Below are 17,026 nucleotides of genomic sequence, written 5' to 3'. Positions count from 1 at the left end.
AGATCTGGATTGGAAGACAGATCAATGGATTGTAGTTCTAAGAGAAGAATGCAGGGTTTCCCCTCCACAACTCCTGCGATTGGTGGAAAGTCATCAGCCGCATCTAGAACCATGGAACCATTCAGAACACATTCAGACTGCTGGGAATAATGGCCAACTGACCCCCGAGGAAAAGAAAAAGTGACCCAACTCTATATTGTGGTAAATCTAGCCCCTTCATACGGGAAAGTACCCGAAAACCTCCCGGACCATTGGGAAAATACTACCTCACTCCTAAAGGGAACAGGAGAGACAAGCCCAACCCCCACCTGTCCCCAAGTCCTTTTTTTTTAATCAACTTTATCTATAAGTTTGTTTTCCCTTTTTCCACTTTCCCATTAGGGTAACATTCTTCCCTCCTAAGTAATGTTAATACTACAACAATAAGCTCTACTTATACACTGGACAAGAACACAGAACAAACATTTAGACGCAAAAGAAAAAAGAAAAAAAAAGAAAAGGAGGAATTACCATATCTCTCCATTTCTAGATTGCTTGAAAGTACACAATACTCAATCTAACGCTCAACAACCATATAAGTCATTAAAGGGCGCCCAAAGATCCAAATAATTCCCCTCGCTACCCTGCCTCTGAAACATGACTCGCTCAAAGTTAGACAATACCAATGTACCATTTACCCAACTCTCAACTTGTGGCTTTTTCCTTGTTTTCCACACTTTCAAAATCTGCTTCACCGCTATCACGAGTACTTTGTCGATCCAATTCCCAAACAACTGAGCAGTTTTTCATCGCCCTTTATCCGATAACAACACCTACAACGGCCTTCTTGGAAAACTAATTGATAACCTGTTCCCAAGTCCTAGCAAACACAATGTAACCATTTGTGCTTATGATTGTCCCAAACATCTGGTTCCGGTTTGAAAAGATACCCTATGGTCGTGTATCCAATTTAACAGAAAATTGAGACACATATGTATGAAAACAGCTGGATGAGGGCCATTCAAATGGGTTCATATCTCAGTTACAGCTGCCGCACCACTCTTTGGTGCAGCCAAGAAAGGGCACAATGAACTCAGGCAATGTATTGACTAAGGAGTGCCTTAAACAGTGTCCAGGGAAAGGGTAGATATCATTGACCATCATATCTGTGTTGTTGAAACAAACAAGTCTGTGATGCTCAACTTTATGCCAAATTGGATTTGTGCAGGGTCAACAGGTTCACCCAACTGTGAGCAGGGAATGGTCTAAAGACAGCATTCCAAATGGAGTACGGCCTGTCTGAGTATCAGATCTTGCCCTTAGTCTATGCAATGCACCAGGCGTGTTACAATGCTGTGTGATTGACGTCTTCAGAGAAGTCTTGGATTGGTTTGTGGTTAGATAGCTAGACAACATTCTGGTGTACTCTTCCACCGACCCAAACATGAGAGGCATGTCTCCTGGGTTCTTCTCAGCTATGTTCTAATAGGCTGTACACCTACTTTTACTGTACAACTCCTGAGTTTCATCCAGACTTTGGAAGGTGCCCGCTTGAATCCACCCAAAGTACAGGCCATGGTGGACGGGTAAGAACCCAAAACTATCAAAGCACTCCAAAGCTTTCTCGACTTCGGTACATTTGTATCAGCTATCCTCTGGAAATTTCCCTAGCATCGCAAATCCCAGAGGCGTGGCTAGGGTGTGAATGGGGAGGCTGTAGCCCCAGGTCTTTTGGTTGTAGACCTGGATACAAGGCCAGGGACTACAACCAAAAGGCTAGCTAGCCCCAAGTCCTGACAGTCGTGACATTAGCGTAGCCCCAGATCTTTTACAAACCTAGCAACACCCCTGAGTGTTCTTGTTGGTTGGTGTAGGCGTAATCTGTCTCTCAGGAACTCTACACCTTGGTTGTGGATTGCTCTGTGCGTGATGCACATTGACTTGAATTTGATTTGTTGGTTTATTGGTAGCCAGTGTAGTGTTTTTAGCGCATGTGAGATGTGTTCTCTTCTGGGTAGTTTGAAAAGCAATCTGGCCGCTGCTTTTTGTATGCGTTGTTGTTTTTATTTTTTGTCGGTCAGGCATACCCAGGCATAGACTATTGGCGTAATCTACTCTGGACATGATGAGAGCTATCATGGTGTTTTGTTGACAAATGACAGGAACGGTAGGATCCTTTTTGCCGCTTGCAGGAGAAAGAAGCATTTCTTGAGTAGAGCGTTTACTTGTGGCTCTAGGGTAAGATTGTTGTCCATCAAGACCCCCAGGTTTTTTACAATTGACGATGTGGCTGGAGTTGTACAGAGTTCCCTTGGCCAGGGGATGTAGTGGTTGTCTTCTCCGTTTTGTGTGATCATCATATTTTGCCTGGGTTGAGCTTGAGGTAGTTTGAGTTCATCCAGTTGAATTCCTCACAGAGGCAGTGCTCTAGTGTTGTGTTTTCTTCGAGAGTGAAGATTATTTGTGTGTTGTCTGCATAGTTGTAGCAAGTGAGGCTGTGTCTTTTGATGATTTTGACTAGCAGAGATAGGTAGATGTTGAATAATAATGGGGAATTACTGTGAGTCTGGCTGCTTCTGCTGCCTTCGTCAGTACTCTGCTTGGACGTGCACTGTGAATTCGAGCTGATGTCTGAACTGAGTCAGCTTCTGCTGCCTTCGTCAGTACTCTGCTTGGACGTGCACTGTGAATTCTAGCTGATGTCTGAACTGAGTCAGCTTCTGGTGCCTTCGTCAGTACTCTGCTTGGACGTGCACTGTGAATTCTAGCTGATGTCTGAACTGAGTCAGCTTCTGCTGCCTTCGTCAGTACTCTGCTTGGACGTGCACTGTGAATTCTAGGTGATGTCTGAACTGAGTCAGCTTCTGCTGCCTTCGTCAGTACTCTGCTTGGACGAGTACTCTGCTTGGACGTGCACTGTGAATTCTAGGTGATGTCTGAACTGAGTCAGCTTCTGCTGCCTTCGTCAGTACTCTGCTTGGACGTGCACTGTGAATTCTAGGTGATGTCTGAACTGAGTCAGCTTCTGTTGCCCTCTCCAGTACTCTGCTTGGACGTGCACTGTGAATTCTAGCTGATGTCTGAACTGAGTCAGTTTCTGTTGCCCCCTCCAGTACTCTGCTTGGACGTGCACTGTGAATTCGAGCTGATGTCTGAACTGAGTCAGCTTCTGCTGCCTTTGTCAGTTCTCTGCTTGGACGTGCACTGTGAATTCTAGCTGATGTCGGAACTGAGTCAGCTTCTGCTGCCTTCGTCAGTACTCTGCTTGGACGTGCACTGTGAATTCTAGCTGATGTCTGAACTGAGTCAGCTTCTGCTGCCTTCGTCAGTACTCTGCTTGGACGTGCGCTGTGAATTCTAGGTGATGCCTGAACTGAGTCAGCTTCTGCTGCCTTCGTCAGTACTCTGCTTGGACGTGCGCTGTGAATTCTAGGTGATGCCTGAACTGAGTCAGCTTCTGCTGCCTTCGTCAGTACTCTGCTTGGACGTGCGCTGTGAATTCTAGGTGATGTCTGAACTGAGTCAGCTTCTGCTGCCCTCTCCAGTACTCTGCTAGGACGTGCGCTGTGAATTCTAGCTGATATCTGAACTGAGTCAGTTTTTGTTGCCCCCTCCAGTACTCTGCTTGGACGTGTGCTGTGAAGTCGAGCTGATGTCTGAACTGAGTCAGCTTCTGCTGCCTTTGTCGGTTCTCTGCTTGACGTGCACTGTGAATTCTAGCTGATGTCTGAACTGAGTCAGCTTCTGCTGCCTTCGTCAGTACTCTGCTTGGACGTGCACTGTGAATTCTAGCTGATGTCTGAACTGAGTCAGCTTCTGGTGCCTTTGTCAGTACTCTGCTTGGACGTGCACTGTGAATTCTAGGTGATGTCTGAACTGAGTCAGCTTCTGCTGCCCTCTCCAGTACTCTGCTTGGACGTGCGCTGTGAATTCTAGCTGATATCTGAACTGAGTCAGTTTTTGTTGCCCCCTCCAGTACTCTGCTTGGACGTATGCTGTGAATTCGAGCTGATGTCTGAAATGAGTCAGCTTCTGCTGCCTTCGTCAGTACTCTGCTTGGACGTGCACTGTGAATTCTATCTGATGTCTGAACTGAGTCAGCGTCTGGTGCCTTCGTCAGCACTCTGCTTGGACGTGCACTGTGAATTCTAGGTGATGTCTGAACTGAGTCAGCTTCTGCTGCCTTTGTCAGCACTCTGCTTGGACGTGCACTGTGAATTCTATCTGATGTCTGAACTGAGTCCGCTTCTGCTGCCCTCTGAACTGAGTCCGCTTCTGCTGCCCTCTCCAGTACTCTGCTTGGACATGCACTGTGAATTCTAGGTGATGTCTGAACTGAGTCAGCTTCTGTTGCCCTCTCCAGTACTCTGCTTGGACGTGCACTGTATTCTAGGTGATGTCTGAACTGAGTCAGATTCTGTTGCCCTCTCCAGTACTCTGCTTGGACGTGCACTGTGAATTCTAGGTGATGTCTGAACTAAGTCAGCTTCTGCTGCCCTCTCCAGTACTCTGCTTGGACGTGCACTGTGAATTCTAGGTGATGTCTGAACTGAGTCAGCTTCTGGTGCCCTTGTGGCATCTGATTCTTTGCTTGTCTCGCCTGGCATCCTCGTGTCACCGGGAGTCTGGAATATCTGCATCCCTGCTTTTCTTTGCAGCCTTGGGCATCTTCTCTACTTCTATGGGAACCTGTTCTTGATACTCACAGGCAAATCGTCCCCTATTCACTGAATATTAAAATCATCTTTCTTCATGTAAATCTCTTTTAATATCTTGTGCTTTTTATTGCTGGCTTTGCTTGGCTTGGCTGGCTTGGCTTGGCTTTGCGTGGCTTGGCTTTGCGTGGCTTGGCTTTGCTTGGCTTTGCGTGGCTTGGCTTGGCTTTGTGTGGCTTGGCTTTGCTTGGCTTGGCTGGCTTGGCTTGGCTTGGCTTTGCTTGGCTTTGCGTGGCTTGGCTTGGCTGGCTTGGCTTGGCTTGGCTTTGCGTGGCTTGGCTTGGCTTTGTGTGGCTTGGCTTGGCTTGGCTTGGCTTTGCGTGGCTTGGCTTGGCTTTGCATGGCTTGGCTTTGTGTGGCTTGGCTTTGCTTGGCTTGGCTGCCTTGGCTTGGCTTTGCGTGGCTTGGCTTGGCTTTGTGTGGCTTGGCTTGGCTTGGCTTTGCGTGGCTTGGCTGGCTTGGCTTGGCTTGGCTTTGCGTGGCTTTGTGTGGCTTGGCTTTGCTTGGCTTGGCTGCCTTGGCTTGGCTTTGCGTGGCTTGGCTTGGCTTGGCTTTGTGTGGCTTGGCTTGGCTTGGCTTTGCGTGGCTTGGCTTGGCTGGCTGGCTTGGCTTACTTTCTCGCCACTGTTTCTTTTGCCTGAAGCATTGGGTGTCTTTGTGTCACTCACTTCCTTGGGTATCAGAGGAGGTCTGGGGACTCGTGCCAGACTCATCACCATCCCTGACGAAGGCAAAGGAGAAACATTGGAATGCTGGGACCGAGGGCTTCTTGCAGCCGGTATATACACTGGCATGCTGGTGCCGCCATTGTGAACATGGGGTCTTAAGGAGGTCCTTAACCACGGTTAGAAAACTTGATGTTTCTCTTCCAAGAGTCCTCCTCAGTCTCTCCCTCGGCCGACGTTCCACTGGGACAACGCCCGCTGCCAGTTCCTGAGCAACCTCTCCAGCTGTTTCCTTTAGTTTCCATCCTGCTTGTAATCAGTGTGTGTGATGTAGTAGCCGTATTATAATGGCGTTACAGCCCTGGGGAGAGGTCTGCATCGCAGGTTATACTCCCTCATTATGCACCCTTGACTCCCCATCCGGCCCTTAACACAGAAGTGGTGGGCTGATAACACCTGTTACAGCCCTCTCCCCAGGGCTGCACTAGCTCTTTACTGCAACGCGCAGCTGCATGGTCTGCTCTGGAAATGCCAACATGCCAACGTTCTGATAGGTTTTTATAATGTCTGCGCGATATAATAGCACGCTGTTTTACACAAACAACTCTTTTGTAAGAATGTGAACATGTTGCTTAAATTACTTCCCCCCCACACCCCTCAAGGCCATATGTTTAGAAAATTGCATGCTTCGGAACAATCTATTTTTTTGCTGCCAAGATTGCAAGCGGTAGCACAGATTAATGTCACCATGGAGGCCATTTGTGTCACGTGTCCTTCGCAGACTCGCATGTAGGCTTGCCCCATGGATGCCTTCCTGCAGAAGTCCAGGGTATTCTCTGTTTCCGGATTGGAAATGTTTGGAAGACACTGGGGCTAGTTTGGTAGTCGCGTGCTCTGTTCTTCGATCACTCTCTCCGTCAGGCAGAGCAGATGGCGTGCAGTTCTGTTAGGTTTCGATTCCTGCCTTTCAGCAGAAGAGACCGAGGAAACGCCGCCTCCATGGATGCAGCCGGCTCACGCCCATCACACTCACCCATCACATGCTGTACCCTGAGCTTGGGACAGATCAGGACAGGCTGGCAGAGCGCAGGCGGCAACCAGAGAGGGAGCTGGCACCAGCGTGAACCCGCACCGCAGGTATGTGTGGAAGGGGGCAGAGGGGGAACACAATGGGGCTGGCGGCAGCGTCCGTGACCCAGGGGCTCCGCTGGATGTCGGCTATTCCCCAGCGTTGCGTATCTGCACGAACGCCCGTTCCCTGCCGCCCACACCACGCCCGGTATAGCACAGCGCCGCGACTCGAATCCCTTCCAAGCACTTTCCAGCAGAATAGAATAGATCAGGGCGTGTGTTGGTGTTCATTCTCTTTGTAATCTACCACAATTATAAGAAGACCAAAGCATCGGGAAGTACAACTTGTTTGCCCAGGATCACAGAATTTTTGTTAAGAGTGCAAGCCACGATTAGAAGCTTGGGGCCTGATTCTAAGGTGCAAGCAAACATAGGTAAGTGTTCTTCCATGAAGGATGAACACTGTCCTTAAAAACACTGTATTCCGATAAAGTGGTTATGTGGTGGTCTGGCACCAAGCCACGACTCTGGCATGTGTTGTTTTACTGCTTGCCAACAGCCGTGGCACCCTGGAGAAATTAGGTTGAGTAGTGTGGGTTCACTTTGCTTCTCTTACCAGATCCCTACCTAAGCAATAAATCGCAGACAACTTATGTGTATGGAAAAGTTGTAGGCCGTAGGCATTTTATTTTCTTACAGAAAATACAACACAACAAAATAATTACACTGCCATATGCTTTTGGGCACATTGTGTCCAGTCCCGAAGTTGCCCAAGGCTCCTCCGGAGTCCTTGTTATCCCTGGGCCTTCGTTCCTGGGCACATGCCGCCACACCTGAGCGGGTGTTCCTTACGCCCGCTCAGGTCCCCCCCAAAAGCACCCTACCTACAACCTCGTTCTTGGAGTGCCCTAAAAATGTTGTCGGAAAAAAACCCCATCCCTTTCTTTGATAGGTGTACCCCATCCTGGTGAAACATGTCCGGCTTGCTCCGGTGTAGTCCATGGGCCTCATTAGGACCCTGGCGGTAAGGGGTCTACGCCAGCGTTAGCTGCGCCGACCCCTTACCGCCAACTACGAGTTCCCAAAGCGCCATGGTCATTTTTCCGCCCGCTTTTTGCGGGCGGAGAAATCCATGGCGCTATGGGACCTTGGTGTTAATTACGCCACCGTAATTTACGGTGGCGTAATTAACTCCTTCCCCACTCCCATTATACCCTATGGGGCCGAAATGGGAATGGGGAAGGGTAAATGGGTCAATGGGGACTTACCGCCCCGCCGACCTCGGAATGGGGCGGTAAGTCCACCATCCGCCATGGCGTAAACGGACTTTACGCCATGGCCGGAAAGTCCGTCGATGGCGGAAAAAATCCGCCAGGGTCGTAATGAGGGCCCATGTCTTATGAAGTGCAGACCTGTGCTCCTGCAGTACTTTTCTATTGATTTATTTAGTTTCTTTCTGGCTATTTCAATTGCGTGCCCCAGACCTTTCTTGGTATTATTTCTGACATAAAAATCTCGGTTTTCCACCAGCTGCGGGCTATGCTATGCAGCGACTCGCAAATGTTCCTTTGTAATTTACCCCTGTTTGTGCTCACCAGGTCGTTCCCCCCGAGATGTATAACTAGGTACTCTGGGGGGTCCCTGAAACCTATCAGGTCCGACAGCCTGTCGTGGATGTCCTCCCAGTGCATCCCCGGGAGACCCCAACAGGATGTAATTGTGTTCCTGAAATGTAGTCCTTGCTTCTCCTCTTCCAGCCACCCGCCTGCCCGGGTCACGAAAGAGTGCCCCACTATGCATGCCGATTTGTAGGGTCCGGCCTCTATGGAAACGGGGGAGATAAGTGTCATATCAGTTCCTCCCTTATGTATTTTTTAAAACATTGCGACTTCCATCCCCCAATTCTTCTCACCCCTTTTGCTCCCCAATTCTTCTCACCCCTTTTGCTCCCAGGCCCCCCGCCCACGCAGAGGTTGCTGCTCCTATCCTGAAGATGTGTCCCAAATTCGGCTGGGTCCCATCCTGCTTTTGCCACCGCCTATTTCAATACCGCCAGAAACTAGTACCTGCTGAGTGCGCTGCCGTCCCTATGTATTAATACCTGTCCGTCGACCTCTGGTCGCAGATCTAGGAATTCTTGGGTGATCCATCTGGGACAGTGGTCCTTCTCTCTGATGCAATTGAGATCTATTGCTCTCCCCTTCCCCGTTTGGTCTGTCTTAGATTTCTTTAGCATTATAGACATCCCCTTAATTCCCATACTAATGTCTTTCCTTGCCAGGCCGTCTCCTGCCACCGTATTCCTGGCCACCAGTTCCCCTACTCTGAAAGCCCCATAGTATGCTAGCGCAAATGCTGCCCCAAAGAGCGCGGTTTCGTACGTGCTGCTGCATGTGTCTCGCAGCACTTTTAACAGAATTATCAACTTCCCAAAGTTTACCGGCCTTCTGTTATCTGGTTTCTTCCCCTCTAACTTAGCCCATCCTCTCATAGCGTATTTTATTTTAGCGATATCGGTCGGGTCCGGTATGCCCGCCACTTTTGTGGTATATTCCACCGCCGCCAGGTGCGCTGCTGCCCAGCTTTTCTTTTTCCCTTTGGCAAATGCCCCTTTGAGAAATTCACACATTTTTTCCATTGACATTTTTTCCACCTCTTTTCCACCTGTTTCCACCAACACATCTTTTACATGCTTTTCGTACTGCTTACCCGTTTTGTACGTTAGGGCGTTCCTGGTCAGCTTTTCGATGACCCTTTCTTTTCTCCGCTCTTCTCCCACTTCTTTTGAGTCGACCTTGTGGCCAACCATGCTTTCCTTTCTAGTGCCTCCAACGGGACCCATGCCTTCCGCGGCGTGGGCGTTCTTTCCTTGTCGGCGTCCGGTCTCAGCTCCCTGAATTTCTCCCACTGAAAGCGAGAGATTGCATCAGCCACCACATTTTCTTCCCCAGCGATATGCCTCGCCTTTATGCATGTATTCATTTTTAGGCTTTCCAGTGTGATTGCCCTCATTAATTCCAACACTATCAAGCATGACGCACTTCCTTTGTTTAACACGTGCACCACCGCCATGTTATCTGACCATACTGCCAACTCCTTGTTTCCTAGCTCTTCCCCCCATGCGCATAACGTGACCCATATCGGGAAGAGCTCAGCAGCGTTATGTTTCTTGTCCATTCCGCCACTTGCTATGTTTTTGGCCACTTGCCTGCACACCATTTTTTCCCCAGTAGTGCGCCAAAACCCAGGCCACCTGCTGCATCGGTGAACAACACCCTTTTACCTTCCTCGTTCAACGGTGAGCGCCATATCACCGACCCCTTGAAATATTTCAGACGTTCTGCCCACACTTCCAGGTCTCACTTGATTCCTCCCCCTAGCCTGACTCTGTGGTGCCCCTTGGTAGCACCTCTTGATTTCAGCTCGATACTTCTCTGGAACACCCTCCCCTGTGGTATGACTCTTACTGTGAAGTTCAGCTTTCCTGCCAGCGCTGGCAATTCTCTCACTGTCGCTTTGTTTTTTCCCTGTAGTTCCTTTATTGTCTTCAGCAGATCTGTCACCTTGTCCTCCGGGATTCGACACCTTCCTTTGTTTGAGTCAATTTCTATGCCTAGGAATTGGATAATATGCGTTGGGCCCATCGTTTTTTCCTCCGCCAGTGGAAAACCCCACTCGCTTGTTATTTCCACGAATTTGTCCAGGGTTGCCCTACATAGCTCCAAACCTTTAGGCCCAACGAATAAAAAATCGTCCAGGTAATGTACCATCATGGACTCCCTCATCTCTTGTGTTACTGCCCATTGTAAAAATGAACTTACCCTCTCAAAATATGCGCATGAGATGGCGCACCACATCGAGAGGCATTTGTCGATGAAGTATTCCCCCTCCCAATGCATACATAACCATCTTTGTGATCCGCTGTTGACTGGCAACAGGCGGAATGCCGATTTAATGTCTGCTTTCGCCATCCATGCCCCTTTTCCTGCTTTCCTGACCAGTTCTACTGCCTCCTCAAAGTCTGAATATGATACCGTTGCCTCGCTCCGGGCGAAGCCGTAGTTCACAGAGGCCCCCGGGGGGTAGGATAGGTGGTGTATCAGCCCCCGCCCCAGTTCTTATTTCCGCGTCTCATCGCTTCTGCCGCTTGGAGCTGCGGCCCTTGTGCACTTGGAGCTGCTGTGGTCACCCTTACATCTCTCGCACTTGTGGCTGAACTTGCACTTCCATCCCCAGCTACATGGTACCCCTTTTTCAAAACTCCTGCATTGCCCTGGTTCTGCTCGTGTTGTCCCTGTGCTCCCACTGCCCCCCCTGTGTTCTCGGGGGCAGGCTGCTCTGCCACCCTCTCTGTGACCCATAATTTCTGCTCCGAAAACTCTGGTCTCTATTTCTGTCATAGCTGGATTCGTACTTTCTGCTATTGTATCTATAATCCGTTTTGTAATCATTCTGCCAATATCTGCTGTCCCCCTGTGCTCCGCTCCTTGGAATCCCATTTCTCCTTTAGCACGTTAAATATGTAGAGATTAAAGTTTTCTTCATCCCTGCCCATATCCGGAAAGCAGTCCATCTCCTTTCTGAACTCGTGATCGTACTCAAGCCATGCGTCACCCCCAAACGCCGCGTGTACCTTCAGCACCCTCTGCTGATATGCCACTAATGCTACCCCGTCTTCCGGGAATTTTTGTAATATAATTGTAGACATTATGGTGAAGGCCGACATCCAGTTGTCAAAACTCCTTACTACTGGCCCCTTTTTTAGTAAACTTTTCTCGTCCTCCTTCATGTCCTCTAGGACCACATTCATCCCCCTGTTTTGACAATCAAACAATGTAAAGATATCGATCAATTCCTTCCTCCATTTTTTTTCCTTTACTTTGTCATTTATGTACCAATCCATCGCTTTCATTTACCTGCCCTGTGCGTCTTTACCCATGGTTGGCCTGCCGTATTTCGTCATGAGTTGCCCCCCATTTTCTGCCGCTGCCACCGTCGGTGCTGCTCCCGGTGGTGTGTCCCCTGCCACTATGTTTGGCCCTGCCGGTGCACCTTGCGGCGCCGGGATTATTGGTGCCCCTTGCGACACCGGGACTACCGGTGCCCCTTGTGGTGCCGGGATCAGGGTTTCCCTGGGTTCTACTGGTGCCCCTTGTGGTGCCGGGCCCGGGGTTTCCCTGGGTTCTGCCCCTGCATCCCCTGCCCCTCTCTGTTTTTCCCTGCTCACCACTCCTCTCCATTTTACCCAAGCCCTTAGGTGATCCCTTTCTTCGTCATCACTGCTTGCTTCAGTTGAGGAACTCCCCTGCTGCTCCTCCCTGGATCCCTTCCCCCATCTGCTCTTCTTGTCATTGGTTCTGGGCGACTTACCCGAAACTGTGACGCAATTTTTTCTTTTTTTTTCTATGCTCCTTGCTAGCAGAATTGCCACTCCCCTCCTCTTTGACCTATGTGATGCACAAAAAACCTCGCCGATTCCTCCTCCCCTCATCTTGGGTTCCTTCCCCCGGGCCCAATGTGTCTCCTGCAGGAAAAGCAGGTCTAGCTTGGCTCTTCTGAACTCCCTGCAAACCAGGGACCTCTTTGTGGGGGTATTCAGACCTCGCACATTCAAGGTGCCCACCCCCAGGGCCGGCAAACCATTAGCCATTCTCTATGTATCTCTCCCGGCTGGCCACCCGCGTCGTGTCTAAAACCCTGTGTCGCTTCATTTGTCTCGCTACTGGATTGCTTGGATTCTCCCTACCCCCTTCCCCCAGGGCCCTAAAACTGACCCCAAACATCCCCTCCTCCCCCCTCCCTGAAAAAAGTCCTCCGCCAACTTGAAAGAACCCCCCACCCCCCTACCCGACGTCCAGCCAATGAGTTCCGCCATCACTGGCTTGTGGCCGGACCACCAGCCTGGCCTCCCCAGGCTAGGCCCGCTGAACAATGCTCACCTCCTTGAGCCCCCCTTTCCCCCCCCAGCCTCTTCCCCATTGGTTGCCCGCTGTGTACTTGCTGTTCCAGGGGACAGAGTCGTCACTGGGACCTCACGTGCTTCCACGCCTTTCCCACAGCTTGTCGGGGCTCCCCCGCCGTCAGCCTTCCGAGTCCGTTTGTTCTCCTTCCCGGGCGGGAGGTGGAGTATTCCATTTTTTGTATTTTCTTGAGGCTGTTTTCCTTCTCCTGGGTCCCGAATGACCCGGCCCACCCCTAGCCAGAGCCTCCGGGCCGATTGGACTTCTTCGGGGGGCTGGGTCCACCACGTAATCGTGTATGGCTCCTCTAATATCCTCTTCTGTGACCAACGTAGTGCGTTCGCCCATGTATTCGAAGGACAGGGAGAAAGGATACCCCCACCTGTAGCGCACCCCCTTCTCCTTGAGTAGCTGCGTCAGGGGACGGCACATTCTGCGCTTCGCCAAGGTGTAGGCGGAGAGATCCTGAAAAATAGCGATCTGGGCATTGTTGTAGGTGATCACCCCTGCCTTCCTCGCTTCTTCCAGAACCTTGGTTTTTTCCGTGTAGTAGTGGAATCGGGTTAGGACAGACCGGGGGTTCCCGCCCCTGCTCTATGCACCCTGTCGAACGTGGGTTCCGTGGTCATCTCCTCCGCGAACAGGAGGGTGATAATGTCTTTCACGACTCGGGTTAGATCTCTCTCTGTCTCCCCCTCCGTTTCCGGGATCCTGAAAAATCTTAAATTATTCCACCTTTCCCTGTTTTCAAAGTCGTCAAACTGTCTGGCCTTTTCCTCGTCCCTTTTCTCCAAGGCCGAGAGCCTCATGTCAAATTGGACCTCCTGTGCCATTGACGAAGACTGGTTGGTTTCTACCCGTTGCAGCCTCTCCTCCACTTTGTCCACCCTTTGTTCCATTTTTTCGAATTTCTGGGCGATATCTGATCGCATTTCCCTAATTTCCTAAAGGATGGAGGCAAAGCCCCTCTCCATCGCCGTCGCGGATTCCGCCATGTTTCCCGGGTGGGTCGGGTCCCCGGAGCCCGTGTGGCTGCTGTTGCGGTCCTTATACCTGAACGCTTGCAGCGATTCTAGCCCGTTCATGCGATCCCCCTCTGTGCCCCCCTTGGGGTCTGCCGCTGGCCCAGATCCCCCACGTCTTGGAGCGGTCCCGTGGGGAGGGGGAGGCTGCCAACATCGTGTTCCGGCCTCTGATTGCTGTCCAAGTTCTCCACCCGGGGGGGGGGGAGTCAGGCGGGCACACGCCCCGGGGTCGTCACCGGGGGCCACCACCTGATTAGGCCTGGTCTCAGTACCTCCGGGCTCGCTGGGTTCCTTTGTTGGGTTGGTGGGTGGTATCCCCACCCCCCAGCGTGTCTTGCGCTGTGCTGCCAGGCCAGGGCCCCAATGGGACTACGATAGCGGGGGTGGGGCGTGCTGCGGGGGTCGCCTTGGCCACCCCCGATCCCGGGTGGGCTCTCCTTTTCCTGCCTGCGTTTGTCTCCTGAGGGCTCGGGGGGGCAACGCTTCCAGGCCCCGGATGCTGGGCCCGGGGCCGCCGACTGGGTCGTCCCGGCCCGGTGCGGGGGCCAAGGTTGGGGGTCCGGTTCCCCTCTCGGGGGGTATTGTCAGTGGTGGGCCGGCGGGAGGGGCCGTTCCTGCCCGTCCGGCTCTTCGCCTTTTTTCGGGCCGCTTCCTGCCGCCGGGGTCTGGCAGGGGTGGGCCCGGGCCGATCCTCCGAGGCGGTCCGTCGGAGCCCGTCCGGGGGTGGTCCGGCCCGCGGGCCGCTTTGCTGCCGTGGCCCCCTTACCTTCTCCGCCCGGTGTTGGTGCCGCTTCCGTTCGGCTGCTCCTTCTGGGTCGGCGAGGCACTGCGCTCCGGCTGGCGATCGGGCTGCACTGCTGGGCTCCGTACGTCCGCAGGCCTCTCCCCGTCCTCGCTCATTCGGCCGCGACTCCAACGCGGCTCGAACTCTGGTTCTCGGGGGGCGGCGAGATCCGCTCCTTCGTGTCGGCGTCTCACGGGGGGGTCACCAGTCGATGGCCAGATAGCTGTTCCGCCAGGGGGGTCCGGGGGGGGCTCAATCCCTCTGGAAGGCCCTGTCCTGGCGGGAGCTCGGCACTAGGCTGCCATTGCCTCTGCGCCCCCTGGTGGTCTCCCCGTGACGCAATTTTTTAACATTTTTACGATTTTATTCCCGACATTATTATTCACAGTACCTTTCTTTTTATCCTTTTTCTTTCTCTTGGTCGGTGCCTCTGTCTGTTCCTCTGATCTCTTCGACTCCGCTCTTCCCTTTTTCTGATCTTGCGGTACCTCGTCTTCTCCTTCGCTGCTGCTGTGCTCTATGAACAGCAGAGGTGACGTTGCCTTCGCCCTTTCTTCCTTCTGCATTATCTCCAGCACCCATTGTGCCCCATATTCCTTCTCTGCCTTTCTCGCCCACTATGAGAATTCTTGGGCTCTTTTTGCTCTTCCTTCCGCCATCCTTCTCATCTGAATTCTGTCAGCCACGCTTCTCGCTTGACCACGGCGAAAGTCCTTTGTCCGTTCGCAGCTGGTACCTCTGGGTCGCTCCTGCTCCGTCACCGTTTGGGTGATTCGTAGCGACTGCGTTTAGACAAAATTAGTGAGGTAGAAGAAAGCGTGAGCCCGCAAGAGCAAACGTTTTTCCTTCCCCTTATCCAGGCACTAAGAGCCTACCCGAGAGAAGTGAGCTCTTACCTGGTTTGTGCCGCCTCTCCTTTTCCAGGCTTACTTATACCCCCCGGCCTTTTGTTCCTTCTTGGGGGCGGCCGGGTTACCCCCCTGACCCCTTGCTGTTACATTTCCCACCTTCCCAGGCGCTGTTTCCTGCCCTTCCTGGGCTTCTGTTTCTTGTGGCGCCATTCGGACGCCCCTCCCTACGCTTTTGCGCCATTTTCCCCCACCCCGCGTCTAAACTCCCAGACCCTCTATCGTCCCGCATTTCATGCGGCCCGGGGCCTGGGTCAACAGGGCTGGCACTGGGAGGGGATTCTGCTCTCAAGAGCACAGCTTTAGCACGTCAAAAAGAGGAGTTAAAATACGGCACAAACTCTACTGCACACTTTTTCCCTCTATAAAAACAGCATTTGCTAGACTTCAGCATCACTTTTCTAGTTTAATGAAAGCTTAAGAAAACCTTCGTAAATTAGAAAAATGGCAATCTTTAAAGAGATGCTTACAGTGCCTCTGGAGCGCATGTTTCTATGAAAAGGGGAGATTAAGCACGGCACCCCCACCCCAATTCTTCCACCCACCTTAGAACGGTGGTGCTGGAAACTGGAGGGGAGAATGTCTGCTTCGTCACTACTTTTATCACCAGCTCTGAATCAGGCCCTCGGTCTCTTGGTTTACAAGGCAGCCACATTGCCGCTGGATGACCCTGGCGGCTGAACCACGGAAGCTAGTTTGGGCCGCGCTATTTCTCTGGCTGGCGGGAAATTGTAGGGTGTGCAGACTTTACCGCATGTTGCGCAACGCTCACCTTTCGCTGCTTTTATTTTGCTTACATTTCCTTCTGCGGGAATTACTTTACACTTGCATATTCAATGAAGTGGCTGAGGGATTGGAGGCCAAGTCGAGAGCCTCACCCATTAACCCGCCTCTCCCTGAATTCCCATCTGTTATTCTCTACCCGTCTATAAATGTCTAATGCCCATACAAATACAAATAAATAAATAAAAGAAGGTGAAGAGGCAGAAAGGGAAAGAAAAAAAAGAAAGTAAGTAGGAAAGAAAGGAGGTGAGAAGAGGTTGAAAGAACAAAGGAAAAAAGAAAAAAATAGAAAGGAGAAATAAGGAAAGACATTAAAATAAATAAATAAATAATAAAAAAAAATAAAGAGGGAACGGAAAAGAAAGAAAGAAAGAAAGAAAGAACAAAAGAAAGAAACAAAGAAAGAAGAAAGAAAGAAAGAAAGAAAGAAATGTGAAAATGAAAGAGAAAGAGGAAAGAAAAAAAGGTTAGCAGGAGAGAGGTAAATAACAAAGGGAGAATGAATATTGCAAAAAGACAGAACAAATAAAAATAAAGAAACAAAGAAATAAAGAGAGCAATTAATTTCAACTCCGTAACTCTCCAGCATAGCAATACTGTTGGGAAATGAAAGGGGGGGGGGGGTTAAATTGAGGCGTTAAAGCCTTACTCCTCACGTCAAGGCCTCCATGGAACAGCCCGCCTCATGTAAAATGCAGTAGGCCAGGCAGTATTTTACACTGCCTCCTATCGGAGTCCTTTTAAAGCCAATGCCAGTTGCATGCACAGGACCGCCAACACTTGCAGGCGATTGGGCCGCCTGCATGGACTGTTCAGCATTTGAGACTGCGCCTGCAATCCGAGCACTCTTAGTTCAGCAATTGATGTCAACTTTATGTTTCACGTTAAATATATCCTAATATGTTTGAGGATTTCACGACAATGGTTTACTAATTATTCCAGTGAGGAAACGCTGTGACGCATGCGTTCAGTTCCACGGCATCTTTCGGGGTTTCTTTTCCCTTTGTCCAGTGGTCGAACAAAAGAAAACGCCCAAAATGTGCGAGTTTAAAACAGAGAAAAAAACAAGCCTCTATAAGGTTTAGAACAAACAGTGGAGATAATGAATAAACCAACAGCTGCTATAAAACATTCAA

The 17,026-nt window shown here is 51.0% G+C and overlaps 2 protein-coding genes across 2 annotated transcripts in view; one reads left to right on the top strand and one right to left on the bottom strand.

Moving 5' to 3' along the window:
• Window positions 1-4,744: 4,744 nt before the first annotated feature.
• Window positions 4,745-5,413, bottom strand: LOC138492802 (salivary glue protein Sgs-3-like). Its single transcript, XM_069620157.1, has one exon. It carries the CDS (start codon window positions 5,411-5,413, stop codon window positions 4,745-4,747), a length of 669 nt encoding a protein of 222 aa, XP_069476258.1.
• Window positions 5,414-6,172: 759 nt separating this feature from the next.
• The window catches only part of LOC138491138 (receptor-transporting protein 3-like), a 138,874-nt gene continuing 128,020 nt past the window's right edge, over window positions 6,173-17,026 (top strand). Inside the window, exon 1 of the mRNA XM_069617481.1 lies at window positions 6,173-6,496. The gene's annotated coding sequence lies outside the window, so the exon portion shown is untranslated. The remainder of the gene's footprint in view (window positions 6,497-17,026) is intronic.

Source organism: Ambystoma mexicanum, chromosome 10 (genome assembly GCF_040938575.1).
Source record: "Ambystoma mexicanum isolate Mex_15411 chromosome 10, UKY_AmexF1_1, whole genome shotgun sequence".
NCBI lineage: Eukaryota > Metazoa > Chordata > Amphibia > Caudata > Ambystomatidae > Ambystoma > Ambystoma mexicanum.
The sequence above is the reverse complement of the archived record's forward strand: the minus strand, read 5'-3'. Positions and strand labels throughout refer to the sequence as shown.

Excerpts from the sequence above, each read along its gene's own strand:
- LOC138492802 (XM_069620157.1), bottom strand. The coding sequence starts at position 5,413 with ATGGTGATGAGTCTGGCACGAGTCCCCAGACCTCCTCTGATACCCAAG.